Here is a 27,750-nt window from a genome sequence, read left to right on the forward strand (position 1 = left end):
TTAAATGGATGAGAATAACACAGAAGTCAACTAAAGAAATGTAATAGTATATGAAATGAGTGAAGGGTTATTATTATTATTAATCCATTAAATCCTGAGCTTTAGAAAACTAAAACTCAGAAAATGTTTTACTTACTTTTTGTTAAGTATATAAAGATACGTTTATTTCCAAAGAAATCAGAGTTCCTATTTGGAAGGACCCTTGAAATTTAAGCATGGTGTGGGCAGTCAATAGACTCTAAAATTGTTAATGGTGGCACAAATGTCTATTCTGAGAACTGCACAGAAAAGTTAAATTTTTACTAAAATATTACAGATTAAAGTACCAAAAATCTGAAAAATTTAATAATTTATATTTGACATAGATCTAGCAGTGGTTTGAAAAGCATCAAAAGCATTTAACTCTGGTGTCCAATTAAAAAAAAAAACTAGTATGAATCATTGTTACTAGATGAAAAATTTGATAGTCAAGGAGAATCTCTATTAATTCAAAATATGCCATGGAAGGAAAAGAAGCTAAAATTTAATCTGCTCTTGTTTTTTTTTTCTTCTGGTAATTACTTTTTGAAAAATGAACTATTAGAACATATACCTATTCCTTTTACAGGGTTATAAAAGATTTATCCTGCTCAACTGAAAAGCAACACTGAAATAAAGCAAAAAGCTTTGTGTTGGGACTATGAGGGTTACCATTTTGGCGGCTAAAACTGGGACCATTATGACAAAGTTTTCAAAAAAACACTCCCCATCAAGAATGCCATTGCTAGTCATCGGAGGAGTATGTTGTGGACACACTGCCAGATTTATGACTCGATTAACTCCAATTCAAGGTTTTAAATTTCAGAGCACAAGAAAAGAGTGGTGAAAATTTCCCTAGAGCACAGGAGGTGGGACGGCACAGCTGCAGGACAGGCTAGTCACCTCAGCCGTATCCGAGGAGCCACAATCGCAGCCCTGCTGGCCAGAGACTGTGGCTCCCGCCATTCCCTCTGCTGCCTGTCCTGGCCACATCAGCGGGCTCAGTGATCTCATCCACACATTTCTCATCACCAGGACCCACAAAAGCTTTAGAGAATTGGAGGGTTTTACCTCTAGATCGCCTTTAGTGATTGATTCTTCCTCAACCCGGAACTGAAGGTCTTCAACCTTCCTGTGGAACAAAATGGAAACAAAGCACTTAAGAGATAACTAAGGAGTCTGACCGGGCGGTGGCGCAGTGCATAGAACGTCGGACTGGGGTGCGGAAGACCCAGGTTCGAGACACTGAGGTCGCCAGCTTGAGTGAGGGCTCATCTGGTTTGAGCAAAAGCTCACCAGCTTGAGCCCAAGGTCGCTGGCTCGAGCAAAGGGTTACTCGGTCTGTTGAAGGCCCACGGTCAAGGCACATACGAGAAAGCAATCAATGAACAACTAAGGTGTCACAACAAAACACTAATGATTGATGCTTCTCATCTCTCCGTTCCTGACTGTCTGTCCCTGTCTATCCCTTTTACCAATATGTGTGTGTATGTGTATGCGCACATGTGTCTACAATCAGATGACGCGGAAAGAGATGACTTAGAGACACAGAGAGCAAATGCGTCACCAGGCCTCTGGTTAATGCACCTACAAGCTCCACTACACTACACTACACTACACTACACTCGGGACGCTCCAGACTTTCATCCAGGCACAGATTCCAGAAGGCAAGAGATAGGAGGGGGAGAAATCAACCAGTTCCTTCATCATAACCACCAGAATGGATCTAATCAAGACAAGATCTGCCTAGTGGGAAAAGGTCTGATCACTACCACAACAGGTTTGAGAATGCAAGTCTACAATGTCTACTTCCCAGTAACAGACACAGGGGAAAGGGGCATGGAAGACAAGTCGTCTTCATCGCACTGTATATCAGCTATGTTAGAGTGAGGTAGGCAGGCTACCCAGGCGGAGATCCCTGGGAAGACACCACTACCTGTCCCAAGACTGGGAGAATAAGGCGGTGAACGCTTTGGGGGAGAAACAATCAAGAATTCTACATAGTTGCTTCTAAAATGCACATTTTTTTTCCACATTTTAAAATCTGTGATTCCTGCTATGGGTTTCAATCAATGCCATCACAAAACCAATGAAATACAGTATTCTGAGGATTCACAAAATCTGGGTAACATCCACATTATGAATCTTGATAGAACTGGGTGCAAGAGAAGAAACGGGGGACAAAGTTCATAATTTACATGCAAAAAATAATCTTTAGCATTTCTAGCAAAATTAAGAAAACAAGATTCTACTAAGGTAAGTCAGAAATGAGTGAGAGCCCCAGAGCCAGTGCCAGGCTGGGAGGATGGTGCCCCTGCTGGTGGTCAGCGCAGGTGTTGGAACGCAACAAATGGTGCGGGGTTGGCCACGCTCGCCCCTTTCCTTGTAGCCGCAGGGAGGGTGCAAGGAGAAGTCCCTGTGCACTGTGCTCCTCTCTCACGCAGAGGTGGGGGGTGGGGAGGGAGTGTGTCCCTGCTGAGAGTGTGCTCTACCACCACGTGGTCCCCTCACCACGCATGTCCAGGACCCTCCTGAGCTCAGCGACACTAAATCACTGGTGAGTTAGGTCGTTGCTCTCAGAAATGACAGAAGGGGCAGTAAGGGCAACAATATGACAAACATCCCATAACCAGAGGTGGTGTTCACTTCATGGGGGTTCCCATGAAGACCCCCTTTTTTTCAGAGACGTTGTTTGTTAACTACCTCAAATAATCTTATTAAGAACCAAGCTTGCTTTCTCTGTCTCTCAGGTTAGCATCTGATTTCGTCCTGACCTGGATAATTCTCTAATTGCTTCACACTAACCAGAGGTGTTCATGTGGTTCCCACAAAGACCCCTTTCTTTTCAGAGACATTGTTTGTTAATGACCTCAAATATAATAATCTTTTATTAAGAACCAAGCTTGCTTTCTCTGTCTCTCAGGTTAGCATCTGATTTCATCCTGACCTGGGTAATTCTCTAATTGTTTCACACGAGTCTTGTTTTTCTAATAAGGTATTGAGTTCCTCAGGGGCAAGGGCCTCAGGTCACCCCATACCCAGTACACTTTCACTGGCTACATAGAAGGTGTTCCAACAGCCCAGGCAGCTCAGACTGAGTACCCCTCCCTGGGAGTGGCTCCAGGGGAAGCTGAGTGTGAAGACCCCCACCCCTCCACCGCCCCGCGCTGGCTGAGGCTCCTCACCAGGAGGCTTGGCACACAGTAGGTGCTTGATAACATTTGTTCAGTTAATCAGGCCATGTCTAATGAATGATTCCAAATGACTCAAAACAAGTCCAACCCGCCTCACACAGAATTAAGACTCCCATTTCCACTGAACAGGTCACTCCTTTGGTTCTAAGGGCTGCCATCAACATGGCTGCTAATGGGAAAGGCCGCTTAAAAGGAAAGGGCTCGCATGCACCAGGGAACCGGTTAGGATCACCTTTTCTCCTCTTCTAGTTGGTTGAGAAGCTCCACCTTCTCCCTGTCGGCAGCTTCCACCATGGCTCGCAGCTGGTCCATCTTGGCCTCCAGTTCCAGGACGTGCTGGGGAGGCAAGGGGGTCAGTGAGCGGCCTCCGTCTGACCGCGACAGGCCCCGGGAGGTCTCCGAACAGCCTCGGCTAAGTGGTACCACTGCGGGCTGGCGCTACTCTAAAGCCTGTTTACGTTCAAATACACCCTATGGTCCTTAATAGATACTCTCAGCGGCACTCCCCGAAGATGATGATGGAAACCACACCGTTAAGGCAACTGAGGGCAATGTAAAAACAACTCCCATCTCTTGGAAGCTGAAACTCATACAAAGAATAATCTACAAAACAGAAGTTATAATCAATCGTGAACAAAGTCCTAGTAAACAAGTTCACCTAACATGGACAGGCCAAAAGACTTGGATGTGAAGACCAAAAAGCTACACTAGACTCAAGAAGCACAAAATTCCATCGTTACAATGACGCAAACCAGTCCCCTGGGTCACAGCTTTCAAACAAGCCCAGCAGAGACAGTCCTAGTGCCCCCGGGACTAGCTTCCTGGCTCCAAGCACAAGGTAGGCAGTTTGGCCTTCCCCCTCGATCTAGAACCTGTTTCCGTCTCTGCAGCAAGATCGGCTCAGAACCCATCACCGTCGCCACAACGAGGCTAGCACCAGACTTCACCTGGTCATGTCCGTCCCGGGCCAGCGCTAGCTCCTGCTCTATCTCCCCCACGTGGCTCGTGGCCTTGGCCACCTCCGCCCTCTCCAGATCCCGCTCGGCCAGCAGCTGCTCAATGTGCTGCTGCTTCTCTTTCAGGGCCTCCTGGAGGGCAGTGGTGCCGGAGATCTTCCTGGCGTACCGGGAGGAGGTCTCGGTCAACTGCAAAGGAAAGTTAGAGACGTGAAGGGCGAGGACACGGCCCAGGTCGCGTGGAGGGAGCGCTGCCCGCGAGGCAGGCATCTCCTCGGCAAAGCAGTAGCCACCCCGGCTCCTGGCATGCGGTCATTTAGGTATAGCGTTTCATCAACAACACAGCAGAGCACTGCCTCCTGTCTGTAAACTTCACACACAACACTCAACGTAAAGGGGTCATGGAACAGCCGGAGATGTTCGGAAGCGTAAGTGGCTCAAATCAAAAGTCGCCTGAGGTCAGCTGACAAAAGAAAGATGCCACAGAACCCATTTAACAGCTTTTTCTCAACTCCATTTCCACCTGCGCTTCATTTATAACTATTTTCTTGTCGTGACATTTTGGGCAATCTTTTGATCTTTAGACTTGAGATCGTGACTTTTTCCAACTTAAGCATCTAAATACCATTAAGTAACCAATAGGTTACCCTTGGCATCATGAACCTTCCCTCAATGGGTTAAATAGCTGGACCTTTGTCAGGACCTTCTTTATCATTGCTTCAAAGTGACAGGCAGAGGCCACCTCAGCTGCCACCAGCCTAAAGGGGCTGGACCCACCACCAGAGGGACAGATAAAGGCGCAACCAGCCAAGGGGAGAGCTGTCCCTGCCCCCAGGTGTGTTGAGGGGTGGGGGGCACGTGTGCACACGTCTAGGCAAGGACACACACGAGAAAGAAAGAGAACACAAGAGAGAAAAGGAGGGGAAGAAATGTATGAACAGAGAGAGGCAGGGGCGGTGAGGAGGGAGAGGAAAAGGGGTGGAGGGTGGGGCGAATGCAGAGAAGTGAGGGAGAAGGACCCGCTGGGTGAGGGGGTGGGCGTGTTTCAGTTCCGGTGTCTGTGTCACAAACCCAAGTCCTCCCTTGTGAGGCTGAAGTCAAATGAAAACAGCGGAAAGAACCTCCTTTTGCATGCAAACAGGTAACAGAGCAAAGGGAGCACTGCTCTTCCAGGTCAGGCCCAGAGGCTGAGTCAAGGAAAAGCCGTCCCCTTGGCGGGCGTCTGCCCGAGGCCGACTCCTTAGCCATGGCCAGCTGGTGCCCCATCAACGCGGCCTTGAGCCGTGTGCTGCTCCAGCGCTCTCCTCTCCTCTCCTCAGCCCAGCAGAGCTTCAGTCCGGGACCCGACTTCGGATGAGGACCTGCCATCGATCCACAGCGCGGTGATTTGTCAGCGATGAGAGTCAAGAGGTCCAATCAGGCCCATGTCCTCCTTTGTGGTTTCTATTTAGCGAGGTTTCTTGAATTACTTACACATGTTAATTAATAGGTATCTTTTTCTGAACAGCTATTAAATTGCTGGGATATAAATATTACGTTGTTTAAACCTAATTACCTAATAAATAGAACTGCAGCTCTTTCCTTTGGCCTAGAGGCACCATGAAAAAACCAACACCAAAGGTACTATGAAACCAGGAGGTCTGGGCTCCTCTGCGCTGAGAACTCTGAGAAGATCATTTCACATGAAAGAATCTTTATAGACTTTTATATACATACATGAATAGGATTATATTGCTGAGAAGTATTTCTAGGAAGTCACACTTCAGTTTCTCTATATTCTTTGACGGTGATTTCTGATTTAGAAACTATAGCTAACCCGTATAAAAACATCCTTTACGCAAGCCGTTTCAGGAGAAGACTCACTGCTCTTCTGTCAGCGTCCTTCCCTGAGCAAGGGGAGCTAAGGGATGCAGAGCTGGTCCAAAAGTGAGAGGAGAGACTGGGAGAGCACAGGGAATTGGGTTCTTTCCCAAAGAAATGGACTTAAAAGTACAACGTAATAAAAATTACTCAAGAAAGAACTCCTGACCCAGGCCCAACACTTCTGCGGAACTGTCCAGGACAGGCGGAGCGCACTCGCTGTCCCCACTGGAGTGTGCTGACCCACTGGAGTAAGGCTGTATCCAAACTGCGGGGTGTCTTCACCGTCTCCTTGCTCTTGTCAAGCTGTTTCATCAAGTCCCTTTGTCACTTTTCTGTTAAAGGCGCAGACTTTCTTTCCAAATGCAAAATGGAACAGTCTGAGCAGGTTTTCATTTCACCCTGAACACAGGAGGAAGACAGTGTGGCTGGCAGAGGACACAACCCCCACTTGATGGACAGAAGCCTCCGCCTTGTAGCCAGGCAGCAACCCACAGAAGACAAAACGAAAAAAATCACACCCCTCAGCATGCCCACTCCTGTCTTAGCTGACCCTCGCAAGGCTGAGATCCCAAATCCAGTCTGGAGGACAAGGCTGCCATTTCAAATTCACACGGTATTTGCCCTCCTGCAAGCAAATACACTTGAACGGCAGGGGACAAAGCCAAAATAAGTCATTGCTTTGACCCTCATGAAACTCGTGAATAACCGGAATGAGATGCTGCCTGTTTTCTTTCAATTGTGATGACTCCAGTTTTAGCGATCTGAATAGGAAAAGGGGGTGGGGAAGCAAGGGGGTAGGAGGGGGAAATGGAGAGAGGAGACAAAACGAAACAGCCCTTCTGAGCATCCTTTCCAGCCCCAGAAGTCCCCCTCTGTGTCCTCTGCCCCAGCCGGAAGCACTCCACACATTCACTGCTTTCAGGGGGCTAGACTACATCAATAGTAAAATTCTAAGATAGTAAATCAATAGTAAATTTCTCAAAATATGTTGTTAGTTCTTAAAATTGTTTAAAATAAAAGAGAGGCTTATGTCCTTGAGGAAAAGAACCCCCCCCCCAATTTTCCTGCCATTCTTGTGCCCAAAGTAATCTCAGAGAAGTCACTTCACCAGGAGTTACTACAGTTCGCCCAGAGCTGTAACCTCTTAAAGCCTTAAGATCCTGAAAGGGAGTTGTTACAAGCTTTCTTTTAAAGCATGTATTCTGGCTAGAGTTTGACTCTGTCAACCTGTAAGGACTTTCACAAGCGACAACTGACACTTAGCACAGGGGTCAGAGAAGCAGGTGCGGGGCCGTGAGCATGTACCACACCTGGGCGGCAGACACACGCGGTAAGAAAAGAGGGCTTACTAATCCTGTCCGGCTGGGCTTGCTGCTCACAGAGGAGGCCACCGAGCTCACGGAGCTGAGCGAGGACGCGGACGGGCTGCGCTTCAGGCTGGCGGGCGTGGTGGCCATCACGCGCCGCACGGCCGCGGCCTTGGCTTTGGCGGGTGTTGTGGACGGGAAGCCAATCTTGGTCACTTTGTGGACGGGAGCAAACAGGCCATATTTGGGTTGACACTGAAAATATCTTTAGGGAACAATAAGAAAAACAGTAACAAAAAACTTAATTATGAGAAATAACAACTAGAATGAAAAAAGCTCTCCTCTTAAATTGTGACTGGTGTGCAGGCACTTCTACCGATCAGCTGGGGTGGCACATAGCACACATCCCACGGGTGTGACTGAAAAATGACCTCAACAGTGTTTCAGAAAACACCCTCACAGGTAACGACAGGACACACAGAGACAGAGTCCCTCATCTGCTACTCGGGCACCGAAGGGAATGACTGTTTCTGCCATCAGCAGAGGAAACAGCAACAGAGTGACCCCCACATGACGGAACCTTGCCAAACAAAGGGAACAGGAAACAAACGTGTGCCTAACTCCGGCAGCAGGTGAGCCGCTCATTCCCACGTGGGTATACACAAGGGGCTAGGTCTGCTAGAGCGCCTTCACGTGCACGAGGGAGAGGCGACGCTGCGCAGTTCCACACCCACCTCGTTCCAGCGACAGCCCCGTCGTTCTTCCCGAGAGGCTCATCCAGCTCCACGCCGCACCATTCCCCCTTGGCAAAGTCTGTCTCCCCGAGGAACCGGACTACTCCGGCCTTAGTGCCACCAACCTGGAGGAAGAGAAGGTCAAGAGGCAGGGATGAAGGCAATCCCAAAACCCTTTGCGGCTGCAGCTGGTCACAAAGCGCTGCCATCACTTGTATCAGCAGGCTTCCCTTCACCTTCCCCGCCGCTCAGCTGACAGTCGTCCACAGAGGCTGGCAGAGCTGGCCTGAGTGACGATTCGATTCCTGATACAGCCCAGTAACAAAATAGCCTGTGTAATATGGAACTATTAAGGCTGCTCATTTATTCAATTATTCCTGTCTTTAGAAAAATACTTTATTATTCCAGAGCGACCTTCCTGCTTCCAAGTAAGTATCTGCTGCAAAAACAAAACCATCACATCATTGAAGGAAAACAAAATTCACCCATAATCCACTGTGATGATTACTACATTTGTTTTCTCATACTCCCTTTATACACGGAACTCTGTAACACGTACATATTCGGGACAAACATCCATGCGCATCCAAACACCTTTGCCTTTGGCTGCTCTAACTATATGTTACCTGAAATGGTAAGTTCTCTGAAATACTGATATTTTCCATGGCGAGGCTCTCTGTCTCTTCACAACTATTGCAGTGATCCCGCCTCTTTCACACATTAATTTACGTGAACTGTTCAAAGCTGACTCTTTTGTAAAGGTCTGACTTTGCCCCAGCCATTGTTTGAGATAGTATAGGCATGTCATTTCTAACGTTATCCCATTCCACAAGCATTTATTAATTGCACCTCTCCTGCCATGATTTTTCTCCTTCAAACGTTCACTGTACCGCACGGTCCCCCGTGTGCACATACCCCCACACGAATGTGTCTGGGTCCTTCCACAGGTGCGGGATCTGCGGCTGCCACAGCCCGCACCTCGTCTATGGGTGTGGGTCACCCTTACTCCCCTCTCCTCTTCAGAATAGCCTTCCATTTTCTTTTTCTGAGCTTCCTCTTTTTTCTTCAATTTCCTTTCTTTCTTTTAATTCCACCAATTTTAAAAGAAGTAGATCACTGCAGGAGACCAACAACATTACAAGCAAAAAATAAATGCAGTAACCGTGCCCTCACAGCCAGAGGGAGTCACTGCCAGCCGGCTGCCTCACTATCCCTGCGATAGTCCCACGGTGGCCACGCGTGCCAGACAGGTGTGCCAATAGTGTGCACGTGACTCACTTTTCATTGGGCATGTTTACCTTTTTCTTATTGGTTCAAAAAACTTTTTATACATCATAAGCTTAAGTTAATTCTTCAATAGCCAATATATTCTAATGGTTCCAAAACTGTAATATGTACGGAAGGACGAGTCTCACCCCTTGTCCCTTCTGCCCCTCCCCCATCACAGAGAACCATAATAGTAACTGACGTGCAGTGCGACCTTCCTCCCAGCATTTCTTTATGCACAACAGAAGCAAAAGTTAACTTATATTTTTGTCCTCCCTTTTATTTTTACCCCAAAGCCAGTGTGCTACATGCATGGTGACCCTTCTCTGCGTTCACGATCACATGCCACTCCTGGACGGACGCATTATATTAAATCAGCCCCTACTGACAGACGTGAATTTTGTGAGCAACATTCCTCTTAAGTCAGCGTGTTTACTTAATAAATTTAAAAATCATTTTAGCTAATTCTTTGTAAAAGTCTACTGGGATTGTGTTAAATGTAGATCACGCCCTGGCCGGTTGGCTCAGCGGTAGAGCGTCGGCCTAGCGTGCGGAGGACCCGGGTTCGATTCCTGGCCAGGGCACACAGGAGAAGCGCCCATTTGCTTCTCCACCCCTCCGCCGCACTTTCCTCTCTGTCTCTCTCTTCCCCTCCCGCAGCCAAGGCTCCATTGGAGCAAAGATGGCCCGGGCGCTGGGGATGGCTCTGTGGCCTCTGCCCCAGGCGCTAGAGTGGCTCTGGTCGCAATATGGCGACGCCCAGGATGGGCAGAGCATCGCCCCCTGGTGGGCAGAGCGTCGCCCCATGGTGGGCGTGCCGGGTGGATCCCGGTCGGTCGGGCGCATGCGGGAGTCTGTCTGACTGTCTCTCCCCGTTTCCAGCTTCAGAAAAAAAAAAAAAAAAAAAAAAAAAATGTAGATCACTTTGGGAAAGTAATTTATTTTATTGATCTTGACAAGAAACTACCTTTAAGATTTTCTCTTTTGTTTTTTATGTTCTTTATTTTATTTAATTCACTTTGTATCTTTACTATTCTCTTTTACCTAGTTTTTCTTGGCTTATTGTTCTTTCCTTCCTAATTTCTTAAGACCAATACTAAGCTTATATTTTGTCTTGCTTTTTAATACTAAAGGCATTTGTTTCTACTTTTTCTCCAAATATAGCTTTTTATGAGTTTGGGATGACATGTAATTTTTCCCCTGCTCTGTTTAATCCTTGGTTGAAGACAGAAAACATTAAAGCCTTAAAGCTATATACACTTTTTCTATGAAAAAGAAACTTTTTTTAACATGAAATTTATTTTAATTTATTGTGTTTACATAGATTCTAGTGTACCCCTGAATATATCCTCCATTCCTCCGTGTTCCTCAGTACATTCCCCCTGTCCCCCTCCCCGTAATGCGTCCCCTTTTCCCTCCAGGATTTGCTTTTCTGCTCTCATCCCATCCTATCATCCCCTTTCCCTCTGTCCGCTTTCCCTCTGGATCCTTTGATCCCGCCTCTGTCTCTATTACGTTCCTCAGTTCATACTGTTTGTCAGATTCCTCAAACGAGTGAGGTCATATCATATTTTTCTTTCTCTACCTGGCTTATTTCACTTAACCATAATAGTTTCCAGATCCATTCAAGTTGTCGCAAAAATTAATATTTCCTTCTTTTTCATGGCCACATAGTATTCATTGTATATATATACAAGCTTTAATTTAATTGATTTTAATTTATTGTGTTTACATAGATTCTAGTGTTGCCCCGAATGCATCCCCCCTCCTCCATATTCCCCTCAGCATCTCCTTTGACCCCCTCCCAAAGCGCCCTACCCCTCCCTTCAGGTTTATCCCATCCTATCATCCCTTTTCCCTCTGTCCTCTTTTCCTCTGGTCCCTTTGATCTCTCCTCTGTCTCAATTCCATTCCTCAGTTCACATTGTTCACTGAATTCCTCAAATGAGTGAGGTCATATGATATTTTTCTCTTTCTGCCTGGCTTATTTCACTTAACATAATAGTTTCCAGGTCCATCCATGTTGTCACGAAAGGTATGATTTCCTTCTTTTTGATGGCCCCACAGTATTCCATTGTATATATGTACGAAAGTTTTTTAATCCACTCGTCCACTGATGGACACGGGCTGTTTCCAGATCTTCGCTACTGTGAACAATGCTGCCATAAACATGGGGGTGCATTTCTCCTTTTGAAACAGTGATATGGTGTTCTTAGGATATATTCCTAAAAGTGGGGTGGCTGGGTCAAAAGGCAGTTCAATTTTTAATTTTTTGAGGAATCTCCATACTGTTTTCCACAGTGGCTGCACCAGTCTGCATTCCCACCAGCAGTGCAGGAGGGTTCCCTTTTCTCCACATCCTCGCCAGCACTTATTTTGTGTTGTTTTGTTGATGAGCGCCATTCTGACTGGTATAAGGTGATATCTCATTGTGGTTTTAATTTGCATTTCTCTAATGATTAGTGATGTTGAGCATTTTCTCATATGCCTATTGGCCATCTATATGTCCTCTTTGGAGAAATGTCTATTCATTTTTTTGCTCATTTTTTGATTGGATTGTTTATCTTCCTGGTGTTCAGTTTACAAGTTCTTTGTAAATTTTGGTTATTAAACCCTTATCAGACGTATTGTCGAATATGTTCTCCCATTGTGTGGTTTGTCTTTTTATTCTGTTCATATTGTCTTTAGCTGTGCAAAAGCTTTTTAGTTTGATATAGTCCCATTTGTTTATCCTGTCTTTTACTTCACTTGCCCATGGAGATAAATCGGCAAATATATTGCTGCGAGAGATGTCAGAGAGCTTACTGCCTATGTTTTCTTCTAAGATGCTTATGGTTTCACGGCTTACATTTAAGTTTTTTATCCATTTTGAGTTTATTTTTGTGAATGGTGTAAGTTGGTGGTCTAGTTTTATTTTTTGGACAGCAGGAAGCTGTCCAATTTTCCCAACACCATTTGTTGAAGAGGCTGTCTTTACTCCATTGTATGCTATTTCCACCCTTGTCAAATATCAATTGTCCATAAATGTGTGGGTTTATTTCTGGGTTCTCTGTTCTGTCCCATTGATCTATATGCCAGTTCCTATGCCAGTAGCAGGCTGTTTTGAGTACAATGGCCTTGTAGTATAACTTGACATCCAAAATTGTGATACCACCCACTTTATTCTTCTTCAAGATTGCTGAGGCTATTCGTGTTCTTTTTTGGTTCCATATGAACTTTTGGAATATTTGTTCTATATCTTTGAAATATGTCATTGGTATTTTAATAGGAATTTCATTGAATTTATTAATTGCTTTGGGTAATATGGACATTTTAATGATGTTTATTCTTCCTAACCATGAACACGGTATATGCTTCCACTTTTTCCGAGTACAAGTCTTTAACCTCCTTGGTTAAATTTACTCCTCCTCTAGGTAATTTATTTTTTGTTGTTGTTGCAATAGTGAAGGGGATTGATTTCTTCATTTCTTTTTCAAACAGCTCATTGTTGGTGTATAAAAATGTCTCTGATTTCTGAGTATTAATTTTATATCCTGACACCTTGCTGAATTCATTTATCAGGTTCAGTAGTTTTTTTACTGCGACTTTAGGGTTTTCTATGTATAGTATCATATCATCAGCAAAAAATGATAGTTTTACTTTTTCTTTTTCAATTTGGATGTCTTTTATTTCTTCTTCTTGTCTGACTGCTGTGGCTAGAACTTCCAGAACTATATTGATTAAGAGTGGTGAAAGAGCCCTGGCCGGTTGGCTCAGTGGTAGAGTGTCGGCCTGGCGTGCGGAAGTCCTGGGTTCGATTCCCAGCCAGGGCACACAGGAGAGGCGCCCATCTGCTTCCTCACTCCTCCCCCTCTCCTTACTCTCTGTCTCTCTCTTCCCCTCCCGCAGCCAAGGCTCCATTGGAGCAAAGATGGCCCGGGCACTGGGGATGGCTCCTTGGCCTCTGCCCCAGGCGCTAGAGTGGCTCTGGTCGCGACAGAGTGACGCCCAGGATGGGCAGAGCATCGCCCCCTGGTGGGTGTGCTGGGTGGATCCCGGTCAGGCGCATGCAGGAGTCTGTCTGACTGCCTCCCCGTTTCCAGCTTCAGAAAAATACAAAAAAAAAACCCACAAAAAAACAAACAAACAAACAAAAAACAACAAAAAACCAAAAGAGTGGTGAAAGGGCCCGGGCCGGTTGGCTCAGTGGTAGAGCATCGGCCTGGCGTGCAGGAGTCCCGGCTTCGATTCCTGGCCAGGGCACACAGGAGAAGCGCTCATTTGCTTCTCCACCCCTCCCCCTCTCCTTCCTCTCTGTCTCTCTCTTCCCCTCCCGCAGCTGAGGCTCCATTGGAGCAAAGATGGCCCGGGAGCTGGGGATGGCTCTGTGGCCTCTGCCTCAGGTGCTAAAATGGCTTTGGATGCAACAGAGCGACGCCCCAGAGGGGCAGAACATCGCCCCCTGGTGGGCATGCTGGGTGGATCCCAGTCTGGCGCATGCGGGAGTCTGTCTGACTGCCTCCCGGTTTCCAGCTTCGGAAAAATGAAAAAAAAAAAAAAAAAAAGAGTGGTGAAAGGGGGCACCCCTGCCTTGTTCCTGATCTTAAGGAGACTGCTTTTAACTTTTGCCCATTGAGTATGATGTTGGCTGTGGGCCTGTCATAGATGGCCTTTATCATGTTGAGGTATGTTCCCTGTATTCCCACTTTGCTGAGAGGTTTGATCATAAATGGGTGCTGGATTTTATCGAATGCTTTTTCTGCATCTATTGATATTATCATGTGGTTTTTGTCCTTCCTTTTGTTTATGTGATGAATCACACTGATTGATTTGCAAATGTTGTACCAGCCCTGCCTCCCCAAAATAAATCCCACTTGATCATGATATATAATTTTTTTCATGTACTGCTGGATCTGGTTTGCTAATATTTTGTTGAGAATTTTAGCATCTAAATTAATCAGGGATATTGGCCTATAGTTTTCTTTGTGTTGTCTTTACCTGGTTTTGAAATCAGAATTATGCTTGCCTCATAAAAGGAGCTTGGAAGTTTTCCCTCTTCTTGAATTTTTTGAAATAGCTTGAGAAGGACAGGAGTTAGTTCTTCTTTGAATGTTTGGTAGAATTCGCCTGTGAAGCCAACTGGCCCAGGGCTTTTGTTTGTTGGGAGTTTTCTGATAATCATTTCTATCTCATTTGTTGTAATTGGTCTATTTAGGTTTTCTGATTCTTCCAGATTGATTTTTGGGTTTTTTTTTATTTATTTTATTTTATTTTTATTTATTCATTTTAGAGAGGAGAGAGAGAGACAGAGAGAGAGAGAGAGAGAGAGAGGAGAGACAGAGAGAGAGAAGGGGGGGAGGAGCTGGAAGCATCAACTCCCATATGTGCCTTGACCAGGCAAGCCCAAGGTTTTGAACCGGCAACCTCAGCATTTCCAGGTCGACGCTTTATCCACTGCGCCACCACAGGTCAGGCCAGATTGATTTTTGAAAAGATAATATTTTTCAAGGAATTTGTTCATTTCACCTAGGTTGTCTAATTTTTTGGCATACAGTTCTTTTTTTTTTTAAGATTTTTTATTTATTCATTTGAGAGGAAGAAGAGAGACAGAGTGAGAGAGAGACATAGAGAAGGGAGGAGGAACAGGAAGCATCAACTCCCATATGTGCCTAGCCCGGACGAGCCCAGGGCTTCGAAGCAGTGACCTCAGCATTTCCAGGTTGACACTTTATCCACTGCGCCACCACAGGTCAGGCAGCATACAGTTCTTCATAGTATTTTCTTACAATCCTTTGTATTTCTGCTGTGTCCATTGTTACTTCTTCACCCTTGTTTCTAGTTTTATTTGAGTCCTTTCTCTTTTTTTCTTGGTGAGCCTGGCTAAGGGTTCATCAATCTTGTTTACTTTTTCAAAGAACCAGCTCTTGGTTTCATTGATCCTCTGTATTTTTTTTTTAGTGTCTATGTCATTTATTTCCACTCTGATCTTTATTATTTCCTTCCTTCTACTTCCTCTAGGCTTTACTTGCTGTTCTTTTTCTTGTTCTTTTAATAGCAGGATTAAGTTGTTTATTTGAGCTTTTTTCTAGCTTCTTAAGGTATGCCTGTAATGCTATGAACTTCCCTCTTAGGACTGCTTTTTCTGTGTCCCACAGATTTTGAGTTGTGGTATGCTCATTTTCATTTGTTTCAAGGAAATTTTTTATTTCTTCCTTGATCTCATTGTTGACCCATTCTTAATATACTGTTTAGTTTCCAAGTGTTTGAGTGTTTTTCAGTTTTCCTACTGTAGTTGATTTCTAGTTTCATGCCATTGTGGTCAGAGAAGATGCTTGATATGCTTTCAATCTTCTTAAATTTGTTGAGACTTATTTTATGCCCTAATATGTGGTCTATCCTGGAGAATGTACCATGTGCACTTGAAAAGAATGTATTTCTGCTGCTTTAGGGTAAAAGGTTCTGAAGATATCTATTAAACCCAGTTAATCTAGTGTGTCCCTTAATTCTGCTGTTTCTTTGTTAATTTTCTTTCTTGAGGATCTATCCAGTGATGTTAGTGGGGTATTGAAATCCCCTACTATTATAGTATTGCTGTTGATCTCTCCCTTTATGTCCATCAAAATCTGCTTTATATAGGTATATTTAGGTGCTCCTATATTAGGTGTGTAGATATTAATAATGGTTATATCTCTTCCTGTTGGAATGCTCCCTTTATCATTATGTAGTGACCTTCTTTATCCCTTACTATAGTCTTTGTTTTAAAGTCTATTTTGTCAGCTATAAGTATTGCTACTCCAGCTTTTTTTTCATTTCCATTTGCATGAAATATTTTTTTCCATCCTTTTACTTGCAGTCTATGTGTATCTTTTGTTTTGAGGTGGGTTTCTTGTATACAGCCTATGTATGGGGTCCTGTTTTCTTATCCATGCAGCTACCCTATGTCTTTTGATTGAAGCATTTAATCCATTTACATTTAAGGTTATTATTGATATGTAGTTGTTTATTGCCATTTTATTCTTTAAATCTACCTACCTCTTTTACTATATATATTTTCCCCCCACTTTGTTCTGTCTACAGCATGCCTCAACATTTCTTGCAGCATTGGTTTGGTTGTGATGAATTCCTTGATTTTTTATTTTTTATTTTATTTTTTGTCTGGGAAGCTTTTTATTTCTCCTTCAATTTTAAACAATAGTCTTGCTGGATAAAGAAGTATTGGTTGTAGGTTCTTGTTCTGCATCACTTTGAATATTTCTTGCCATTCCCTTCTGGCCTCAAGTGTTTCTGTTGAAAAGTCGGATGTCATCCTTAAGGGGGTTCCTCTGTAGGTGATAGACTGTTTCTCTCTTACAGCTTCTAGCATTCTTTCTTTTTCTCTTAGCTTTGGTATTTTGATTATGATATGTCTTGGTGTGGGTCTCTTTGGGTTCTTTTTAATGGGGTTCTCTCTGCTTCTTGAACCTGTGTGACTCTTTCCTGCATTAATTTAGGGAAATTTTCAGCTATAATTTCTTCAAACAATTTCTCTATTCCTTTTTCTTTCTCTTCTCCTTCAGGAATCCCTATTATGCGAATATTGTTTCTCTTCATGTTGTCACAGAGCTCTCTTAGAGTTTCCTCAGACTTTTTGATCTTCTTTTCTTTTTGCTGTTCTACTTCCATGCTTTCGCTTATCTTGTCCTCTAAGTCGCTGATTTGATCCTCTGCTTCATCAAGCCTGCCTTTAATTCCTTCTAGTGTAGTCTTCATTTCTGATATTGTGTTTGTCATTTCTAACTGGTTCCTCTTTATGATTTCCATGTCCTTTTTGATGCTTACAATTTCTTTATTGAGATGTTCATTAAGTCCATCCATTGTAGCTTTCAGATCCTTAAGCATTCTAACAAACATTATTTTATATTCTGCATCGGTAATTTGATTATTTCCGTTTCATCCAGGACTTTTTCTGAGGATTTGTCTTGTTGAAGCAGATGACTTATGCTTCTCTGCCTTCCCATTATTCTCTGTATGGCTTGTAGGCTTCTTCCACTTGTGGTCTCCTTACCTAGTAGAGCCACTTTGAAGTCTTGATTCATTTGTTTTCTTCTCAGTTTTCTTAACTCAGTGGTAATCTTGTTTACTGATCTCAGCAGGGGGCTTATTTGAAACTGTATCCAGGAATGTGGTAGGTATAACCTCTGAGACTCTGAAGGCTGTTCTGCCAGCTGCTCTCCAGGGGCGGGGTGCTTTCTCAGCTTTAGTAGGGGGAGGTGTATCTCAAATCTCCCTGGAAACCTGAGTTACTGCCCCTCCTCCCCACTTCCTGTTTTTAGCTGTGTCTTTTTGCACTGGTTGGAGCTGGAGAGCTTTCTGGAGGTGGGTGATGGGGAACCACTTTAGGCTTGTGCTGTGTGGTGGGATCAACACCTCCCCCAGCTATGGCCGCCTCTGCACTGGATGAGTCAGCTTCTCAGGTCATCCCAGGCATTCCTCTGCCTGTCACCAACTGTCTCACTCTCCCCACTTTCCTTTAGGAAGACAAGCCTGTCCTCTCAACCCTCCTTGTCCCCAAGACCCCAGGCAAGTGGCTGTGAATTATATTTTCTGTTCTGTCCCTTTAAGGCAACCCCACCTCTTCCTACTCACATATCTTTGCTCTTTTCCATCTGTCTCCTCTAGTCTCTGGATTTCTAGGCTGGGTCTCCGGTCTGAGACTGAGGGCCCCCGTCTCTCAGGGTCTCTCTCCTTGTAATGAGAGCCCTTCTGGGCTCTCAGCCTCACCCCCCCCCTTTGCTCCTGGAAGCAGGGGAACCCCCACCATGCCTCCACACTCCCTACCAAGCTGAGTGTAGCTTCTTCTTTGCTCCTTGGTTTTTGAGACCTGTTCTTTTAGTCCAAAGTTGGTTTTTCATGCTGATTGTTCCTAAATTAATTTGTAATCCAGTTTGGTAGTGTGAGCTGGGAGTCTGTGCATCTGCCTACTCAGCTGCCATCTTGTAAATCTCAGAACTCTATAAATAAAATTGAGGTTCAGGAGCCAGGACAACCAGGTCTTCATGCTGAGCATGCTGTACCGCCCCCGCTGGCTGCAGGAACCTAAGGACTCTAGGAGGGGCTTTCCAGCATAGCTAGAGATATGGGCACCACCGTGTGGCGGGGTGTCGAGACGCACTGTGCACTCCTCCTTCCCACTGTTCGTCTGGGGCTGAGAATCCAGGGAGGTGCCAAGGGGGACCAATAGGGTTGTGGGACAGTCAGGGAACTGGAGGGTGGAACCCCGGGACTCCTGGGGGTCACAATGAAAGAGAAACTTTTTGGTGAAACTGACTTGAGAAACTGTAGTTTCCTCAAAGGAAAGGAGTTGTGGTTTAAGGTTCCCTAGAGGTCACTGGGAAAGATTGAGTTGGAAAGCTCCAGGCGGAGGCTCTGTTGTGTCTGGCACTGAAACTCACACCACCCAGCCGAGTGGAGCAGGCACTCCACAAAGACGTGCTGAGCAAATGAAAGGTGACCTTCTCCATGGGGACCTAAATAGAAAAGGCCACTTCTCCATGTACTCCAACTAAGGAGAAAAGCTATCCCATGGCAGGGGCTATATTTGATGTCTCAGAAGCAAGCAAAGGAAGAAATATACTTGCACTAACTCTAAAGCTGGACAAATTCAAATCCAGCTCTATTAACCAGTCCAGTTGCTTAATTTCTAAATTTATTTCCTCACAACTAAAACAGGGATCACTGGAGGACTGATGTGAAAATTAAATAAAAATGCCTGACCAGGTGGTGGTGCAGTGGATAGAGCATTGGACTGGAATGTGAAGGACCCAGATTAAAAACCCTGAGGTCACTGGCTTGAGCATGGACTCGCCAGCTTGAGTGTGGGCTCAACAGCTTGAGCACGGGGTCGCTGGCTTGAGCATGGGATCATGGACATGACCCCATGATTGCTGGCTTGAGCCCAAAGGTCACTGGCAAGGGGTCACTCACTCTGCTGCAGCCCCCCAGTCAAGGCACATATGAGAAAGCAATCAATGAACAGCAAAGGTGCCACAACAAATAAATGATGTTTGTCATCTCTCTCCCTTCCTGTCTGTCTGTCTCCCTCTCTGTCTCTCTGTCTGTTGCAAAAAAAAAGAGAAGAAAATTAAGTAAAAATAGCCCACGTAAAACTGTTTATCAGTGTCTGACAGAGTGCAGGAGGTCCAGTATACATTTGTTTGTTTTTTTACAGGTACAGAGAGAGAGTCGGAGAGAAAGATAGATAGGGACAGACAGACGGGAATGAAGAGAGATGAGAAGCATCAATCATCTGTTTTTCGTTGCGACACTTTAGTTGTTCATTGATTGCTTTCTCATATGTGCCTTGACCGCGGGCCTTCAGTAGACCGAGTGACCCCTTGCTCAAGCCAGCGACCTTGGGTCCAAACTGGTGAGCTTTTGCTCAAGCCAGATGAGCCAGTGCTCAAGCTGGCAACCTCAGGGTCTCGAACCTGGGTCCTTCCGCATCCCAGTCCGATGCTCTATCCACTGCGCCACCACCTGGTCAGGCGGTCCAGTATATGTTAACAGCTAGTTTGCCCATGCCAACAAGACTACAGTTCTATATTTGGCACACCTGACTTTTTAACACTCTTATTGGTATTTGTGGAATCTACAAATAGTCACCTCTGTAAAACTGGCCTCAGTTTTCTCTCTTCTTCTTATCACAGCCTTCAGAACAATAGTCTAACCCATATCACATGAGCAGAACACAGCACATTAGTTAGAGATGATGCAATCTCCTCAGATATTCTGTTGAATTCTTTGGGGATGAGTCTATGTCACTGTCATGACATGGCATCTAACAGGCTGCCTTGTTGGTAAAACCTCCATTCAAACCACAGGCTTCATTCAGATCAGAAGCTTTATAAAAAGTTACCACTAAACAGAATAGCAGCTTCCGTATTTCTCTAAATGCAGATAATATAATATACATTTACTCTGGAAAAAAATATGTGCCATGTCACTAAGTTTGTTTAGCTTCTAGAGTGTGCAATTTTCTTATACTTCCCCCCCACACCACTAAACCTTGACTCAGATAAACAGACAAGATGCTTTCCTTTTCCCTGTAAAAGATCATGAGTAATCATCCAAAATATCTTTGACAAAGAGAAAGTCACATGAAGTCCTAAAAATCACTCAAACCCTTTCCTACTTAAACATTCTACAGTCAAAATTTTTTTCTAAGTATTTAGACATGAATTTACAAAGTTAGGTTTTACTTCTCTTGTGTTCCAGAGAATCCTAATATGTGCACTTAGCCATAACTTTCAAATTTATGTTTTAGGGGCAGAGATCAAGATTATTAAAGAAAAAAAATGTCAACACTAAAACAAGAACTAGATTTCCATGGCAAACGCAAGGAACTACCTACCATTCATTCTCCTTCCTCCCAGAATACGCACTGAGGTCAACCTAAGTCACAATGAATAATCACTACTGGAGACACAATTCATGTAAACTAGAAACCCAACTCAAGGAAGACCTCGTTATATTCACGCTTTAGAAAAGCTCAAAAATTTTCAGTTCTCACTCATTCATTCAATGAATTATTTCTTGAGTGCGTGGGCCCTTAGGATACAAATATAAACAGAATACAATGTTGGCCACTGATGCAGAGAGAGAGTCAAATAAATAGTTCTAGTAAAAAGTGGTTTTGCCTGACCAGGCGGTGGAGCAGTGGATAGAGCGTCGGATTGGAATGCGGAGGACACAGGTTTGAGACCCCGAGGTCGCCAGCTTGAGCGTGGGCTCATCTGGCTCGAGCAAAAAACTCACCAGCTTGGACCCAAGGTCGCTGGCTGAGCAGAGGGTTACTCAATCTGCTGAAGGCCCATGGTCCAGGCACATATGAGAAAGCAATCAATGAACAACTAAGATGTCGCAACAAAAAAACTGATGATTGATGCTTCTCATCTCTGTCCGTTCCTGTCTGTCTGTCCCTATCTATCCCTCTCTCTGACTCTGTCCCTGTAAAAAAAAAAAATTTTTTTTAAGTGGTTTTAAGAGGTTTTTTTAAAAACGCTGTGGGAGCCTGACCAGGCAGTGGCGCAGTGGATAGAGTGTAGGACTGGGATGCAGAGGACCCAGGTTCGAGACCCCAAGGTCTTCAGCTTGAGCACGGGCTCATCTGGTTTGAGCAAGATCCCACCAGCTTGAACCCAAGGTCGCTGGCCCCAGCAAGGGGTCACTTGGTCTGCTGAAGGCCCACGGTCAAGGCACATATGAGAAAGCAATCAATGAACAACTAAGGTGTTGCAACGTGCAATGAAAAACTAAAGATAGATGCTTCTCATCTCTCTCCATTCCTGTCTGTCTGTCCCTGTCTATCCCTCTCTCTGATTCTCTCTGTCTCTGTAAAAAATAAATAATAATTAAAAAAAAAAAAAAACGCTGTGGGAACCAAGACACGCACCCTTCTCCTAAGCTCTCGGGAAAGAGAACAGCACTGATGGATTCTCCCGTGCTAATGAATGGGTCCACAAACAAGAAATAGGAAAAATTTAATCCTCCTTGAACTCTCTAATCTATTCATTATCAAATCCCAAACAAGTCATTTGATCTCACTGGGCCTTGATTTATAAAGCTATAAAATGTCCAATGAGTGATAATAAGGGATTATTTCACAGGAATTTTGTGAGCAACAAAATTTTGTGAGGTGGCTTCCTTATGATGTCATTATGAGCCTTCCTCCACCATCTACATACACCCTCTTAAAAAAAATAACATGACAAGAGAAGATGATGTATAACAGATACCCTCTTACAAACTCTAACTCTCCCTAAAACGAACAGGGAAACAACAGATGACATAATTATGAAGACACCGGTGAAAAGATGAAAAAGTAAAACAGTTACGCTCGACTTGCACTGCAACTCTTGAAACTAATCTCCCTTTCTGAAAAGCATATTTTAACTCCTTCAGGATCCAGGGCCCCAAGAGTATCAGAAACAGGAAAAGAAAGAGAGAGAGAGAGGCTAACTTGTTACCTTAGAGAATTGGCATAGAACTGCTCTTTAATATAAGCACCAAAAATTTGACATTTTAAACCATGAGCATGAATTGTTTTCATTTTTTTTTTAATTAAAACTAAATAAACAGACAAGTGGATAAATAAGATGTGGTATATTCATGAAATGGAATATATTCGGTTGTGAAAAGCAATCAACTACAATAGGGTGAACCTTTACATATAAAATTGAAAGAAGCCAGACATGTGAGAACTGCATATCATACGATGGCATTTCTAGGAACTGTGCAGGGAAAGCAAGTGTGCAGAGACAGACAGACAGCAAAGCTGCAGAGGCAGACAGACGGCAGGTCAGTGTCTGCCTGTGGCTAGAGGAGGGTGGAAAACTTGGCAAACTGGCATGAGGCAAGTTTTGGGGAATGATAGAAATATGCTAAAACTGTCTTTATAACTCTACATTTATGAAAAGTCAGTGAATTTATATATATAGTTAAAGTGAATGCATAAATTATACCTCCATAAATATATTTAAAAATGAAAAAGATGGGCCCGCGCGTGAGCAGATGCAGTGGCGGTGGCAACATCCAGCAGCGGTACCAACAGTTCCAGCCCGTTGCTTTACTTTTTAGCAGCACGAACATAGTCATTATGCCGAAGAGAAAGTCTCCAGAGAATACAGAGGGCAAGGATGGATCGAAAGTAACTAAACAGGAGCCCACAAGACGGTCTGCCAGATTGTCAGCGAAACCCACTCCGCCCAAACCTGAGCCTAAACCTAAACCAAGAAAAACATCTACTAAGAAAGAACCTGGAACAAAGAGTAACAAAGGTGCTAAAGGGAAGAAGGAGGAGAAGCAGGAAGCTGGAAAGGAAGGTACTGCACCATCTGAAAATGGTGAAACTAAAGTTGAAGAGGCACAGAAAACTGAAACTGTAGATAATGAGGAAAAGTGAATTATCATGAAAAATTGGGGTTGATTTTATGTACGTACCTCTTGGGACAACTTCTAAAAGCTATTTTTACCAAGTTTTGTAAATGCTAATTTTTTTAGAACTCTACTAGTTGGCATACGAGAATATACAAGGATGGACATTTTACCTTCTCATAATCTTTTTGGAAATTTCCATCATCCTCAAGTAAAATAAATTAAATATTGGAAGCTGGCTGTAAAATTCAGCATTTCATACATTTGCTTTAAAAGATTATTCCTGTGTATACTGTGGTGTTTTTACTGTGCATATTTGAAGTTTTCACACAGTTTTTCTAGAGCAATGATCAGTGGTGCTTTTGTACTTATGTTTATGTGATTTTAATGAAACATGGATACTTGTGGTCACCTGCTGAATATTTGTGGTTTAAAATAAAAAGTTTTCTTCCCTGCAATAAAAAAAAGAAAAGAAAAAAAAAGTATCACTTAAATAAGATAGGTTTAGCTTAAAATAAGACAGAGGGTAATACATGTATGTCAGAGCAGCAAGAACAGTATTTCCTAATGGGCTGGCAATGCAGAAAACCAAAGTGCCACTGGGTGTCACACTTGTACTTGTTTTTTGGGGTTTTTTCTTCTTACATTTGTACTTGTTTTTTAAAATAAAAGGCATAGAATGATGTATAGAGATAGTAGTATATCCAACCACCAGATGAACTTGTGAATATTTTGCCTTATTGCTCACAGTATTTCTAGAGTCTGACACAAGAAATAAGCCTAAATGTACCTGACCAAGTGGTAACGCAGTGGAAAGACCATTGACCTGGGATGGTGAGGACCCAGGTTCAAAACCCTGAGGTCGCCTGACCAGGCGGTGGCGCAGTGGATAGAACGTTGGACTGGGATGCAGAGGACCCAGGTTCAAGACCCCATGGTCACCAGCTTGAGCGCAGGCTCATCTGGTTTGAGCAAAAGCCCACCAGCTTGAACCCAAGGTCGCTGGCTCCAGCAAGGGGTTACTCAGTCTGCTGAGGGCCCGCGGTCAAGGCACATATGAGAAAGCAATCAATGAACAACTAAGGTGTTGCAACGCGTGACGAAAAACTAATGATTGATGCTTCTCATCTCTCTCCGTTCATGTCTGTCTGTCCCTATCTCTCTCTCTCTCTGACTCACTCTCTGTCTCTGTAAAAAACAAAAAAACAAAAAACAACCCTGAGGTCACTGGCTTGAGCGCAGGGTTGCCAGCTTGAGTGTGGGATCATAGGCATGACCCCATGGTTGCTGGCTTGAGCCCAAGGTCGCTGGCTTGGCTGGAGCCCCTGGGTCAAGGCACACATGAGAAAGCAGTAGATGAACAACTATGAGTTGATGCTTCTCATCTCTGTCCCTTCCTGTCTGTCTGTCTTTCTGTCTGTCTCTCTCTACCTAAAAAAAAAAAAAAAATTTAAAGAAAGAAATGAGCCAAAATGTAACAGCTAATCATATTGTGGATGCATGTTAAATAATTGTCTCCTGGAAAGGATTATCTGAGAAGTCAAACAAATCCATTATAATGGGGAACAAAATTTTTGTTGCATCCACAAAAACACTTGTTCTTACCTAATTCAAGTGTGCTGATCTCAAATCTGATATTAGTTTTCCTCTGTAAGCTATAGTTTTTTTACAATTCAAGATTTTTAGGTTTTCATCTAATTGTAAAATTTTCAACATTTAGTTTAACATAATGAAGTAGAATGTCTTCTTGGACATCATCTTTGTGAAAATATAATAATTTGTATAATGTAGTAAATACACTAATACACTAAAAGATATGACTACATCAGAATTTGCCTACAATTTCAAAATAGAACATATTAAAAGACTTATTTTAATCATAAAATTTGCGCAAGGCCCTGGCCAGTTGGCTCAGTGGTGGAGCGTCGGCCTGGCGTGTGGGAGTACCGGGTTCAATTCCCAGCCAGGCACACAGGAGAAGCGCCCATCTGCTTCTCCACTCTTCCCCCTCTCCTTCTTCTCTGTCTCTCTCTTCCCCTCCCGCAGCCGAGGCTCCACTGGAGCAAAGATGGCCCGGGCGCTGGGGATGGCTCTGTGGCCTCTGCCTCAGGCGCTAGAATGGCTCTGGTTGCAACAGAGCGACGCCCCAGAGGGGCAGAGCATCGCCCCCCTGGTGGGCATGCCAGGTGGATCCCGGTCGGGCGCATGCGGGAGTCTGTCTGACTGCTTCCCCGTTTCCAGCTTCGGAAAAATGCAAAGAAAAAAAAATTGCGCAAAACTTACTTAAATTCTATTCAGGCAAAAATTTGCGTTTGTGTACTTGTTGAGGTCAATCTTGTTTGATGCTCCAACAGTAGTCTGCTCATCACTAACAGCTCCAAGATTTTCAGGAAACTTATCAAGGTGACTATTCAGGAAGTGAATCTTAACACTCATGTTACATCCAATGTTGTGGAAAGCCAACAGCATCCTTTGAACCAGAAGTTCATAGTTTTCTGCTTTTTTGTTGCCAAGAAAGTTCTTTGTAACTGCCACAAAAGACTGCCATGCTGCTTTCTCCTTATTCATCTTCCCGGCAAATTCTTCATCACGTATGAGGGATTGAATTTGAGGTCCATGAATACACGTGCTTTTATCTTCTCGAAAGACAAGGCAGGAAAAGCAGAAATATGTCAAAAGCATTCACTTTCTCTATCCAAAGCCTGAACAAACTGCTTCATTAAGCCAAGTCTGATGTGAAGTGGGAGGGAAATGATCCTGTCTCAATTAACTACAGGTTCATTCACAGTATTTTGCATCCCTACTTCTAGAGCTTCACGTTTCGGCCACTCCTTCTGTGTCCAGTGTTTCTCCCGAGCTTGGCTGTCCCACAAACACAGAAAGCAAGGATACTTCGTGAAACCTCTCTTTTGTCCTAGCAGGAAGTTTACCATTTTAAGATCCACACAAATGATCTAGTTATGCTCCTCATACTTCAGAAAGTCGAGGACAATTTTTATGTCATTCTTACTAAGTCATTCAATTTGGGTTGGCTAAACTGCTGAGGGGTTAATGACTGCTTGACATCAGAAGACCCATCAGGATTCTACAACCATTTCCTCATGCATCTTATCAAAATAGACCTGATCACAATGTTCACTTTCTTCGTCCTTAGAAGAAATAAAACCATTGAAAACTGGAACCAGGAGTGCTCAGAGTGTGGGACAGGTTGTAATGTTGAAGGAATATTAGGATATATGATTAGATGCTGTTTTTTCTTGCCGATGCCCTTTGTATGGATCAAACAGAAATAACAGTCACTGCTGTGGTCCTTAGGTTCATGCCAAACCATGGGAATACCAAAAGGCATTCCTTTGCGTTTTCCTTTTGTCCAGTCATGAAGCATTTCCTCACAATTATGACACACAATATGAGAAGCCCAATTCTTGTCTTTCTATTTTTTTTTTTTTTACAGTGACAGAGAGAGAGTCAGAGAGAGGGATAGATAGAGATAGACAGGAACGGAGAGAGATGAAAAGCATCAGTCATTAGTTTTTTGTTGCGACACCTTATAGGCTTAGTTGTTCATTGATTGCTTTCTCATATGTGCCTTGACCGTGGGCCTTCAGCAGACCGAGTGACCCCTTGCTCAAGCCAGCAACCTTGGGTCCAAGCTGGTGAGCTTTGCTCAAACCAGATGAGCTCACACTCCAGCTGGTGACCTCAGGGTCTCAAACCTGGGTCCTCCGCATCTCAGTCTGACGCTCTATCCACTACACCACCACCTGGTCAGGCCAATTCTTGTCTCAGTCGCCAAGGGGAACTTGAAAATAGGTAATATAGGCACGTGTCACAAATGATGAAATATTGCGCCTTTGATGTTGAAGTGTGTAACAGCCACATATATAATAGAAGGTGTCAGGACTATTCTTACATTTACGCCTACTCGAAGAAGCCATGATTCAATCTTAAAACAAAATAAGAGGATGTTTTTATCAGATAATAATTTTTTACATTTAAAGACAACTACAATTATGTAAAAGTGATGTTTGTAAAACATTAATTGCCTTGTGGTTATGTTCAATCCAAGATTCGTTGCCCTTTAACTCCAATTTAAAAACCAATGCATTGCCATTAACTGTAACAAAAAGAATTTAAAATTGCATAAAAACTAGAGCATGCACCAAAAAACGGATTTCAGATTTGGAATCAGTGATGCAGAAATATATAGAAACAGTTCTAAAAACTCCTGCAACAGAAAATGAAAAAAAAATTGTTCCCCAGTGTATCAATCAATCCCTTCTAAACTGCAAAGGATATGTCTAAATTTTTTCATCTCTATATACAGTTTTTTTTTGGTGCCCAAATTTCTGAAAACGCCAATGAAACAAAAAAGCAAACAAAACTCAGTATATTCTATAATTATGGTTCTCAAAGTAGACAATTTAGGCAAATATATTTCCAGGGTTACACTAATGTTTCATTTTTTAAAATATATTTTAACTAAATAATTAATAGAAAACCAAAAAAAAAATCTAACCCT

At 43.6% G+C, this 27,750-nt stretch overlaps 2 protein-coding genes across 8 annotated transcripts in view; one reads left to right on the plus strand and one right to left on the minus strand.

The window, feature by feature from the left end:
- Positions 1-27,750, minus strand: part of CLIP1 (CAP-Gly domain containing linker protein 1) — a 120,259-nt gene that overhangs the window by 53,557 nt on the left and 38,952 nt on the right. For all 6 annotated transcript variants that reach the window (XM_066371046.1, XM_066371044.1, XM_066371041.1 and 3 more), the window contains 5 exons: positions 8,073-8,197; positions 7,381-7,603; positions 4,160-4,357; positions 3,445-3,548; positions 1,090-1,150 (listed from right to left, as the gene is read on the minus strand). In XM_066371046.1, coding sequence (XP_066227143.1) covers positions 1,090-1,150; positions 3,445-3,548; positions 4,160-4,357; positions 7,381-7,603; positions 8,073-8,197 — 711 coding nt within the window. The remainder of the gene's footprint in view (positions 1-1,089; positions 1,151-3,444; positions 3,549-4,159; positions 4,358-7,380; positions 7,604-8,072; positions 8,198-27,750) is intronic.
- LOC136393373 (high mobility group nucleosome-binding domain-containing protein 3-like) lies at positions 22,857-23,444 on the plus strand. 2 transcript variants are annotated; one of them, XM_066365989.1, is made up of 2 exons: positions 22,857-23,176; positions 23,218-23,444. In XM_066365989.1, the coding sequence occupies exons 1-2, from the start codon at positions 22,951-22,953 to the stop codon at positions 23,229-23,231; spliced, it is 240 nt and encodes a 79-aa protein (XP_066222086.1). In that variant the 5' UTR covers positions 22,857-22,950; the 3' UTR covers positions 23,232-23,444. The 2 variants fall into 2 exon arrangements, with proteins under 2 accessions (XP_066222086.1, XP_066222085.1); XM_066365988.1 differs by having other exon boundaries at positions 22,857-23,444.

The sequence above is a fragment of the Saccopteryx leptura genome, chromosome 2 (assembly GCF_036850995.1).
Source record: "Saccopteryx leptura isolate mSacLep1 chromosome 2, mSacLep1_pri_phased_curated, whole genome shotgun sequence".
In the NCBI taxonomy this organism is placed as follows: domain Eukaryota; kingdom Metazoa; phylum Chordata; class Mammalia; order Chiroptera; family Emballonuridae; genus Saccopteryx; species Saccopteryx leptura.

What these genes read in the sequence shown, in the direction of transcription:
- LOC136393373 (XM_066365988.1), top strand. Translation starts at nt 22,951, where the DNA reads ATGCCGAAGAGAAAGTCTCCAGAGAATACAGAGGGCAAGGATGGATCG.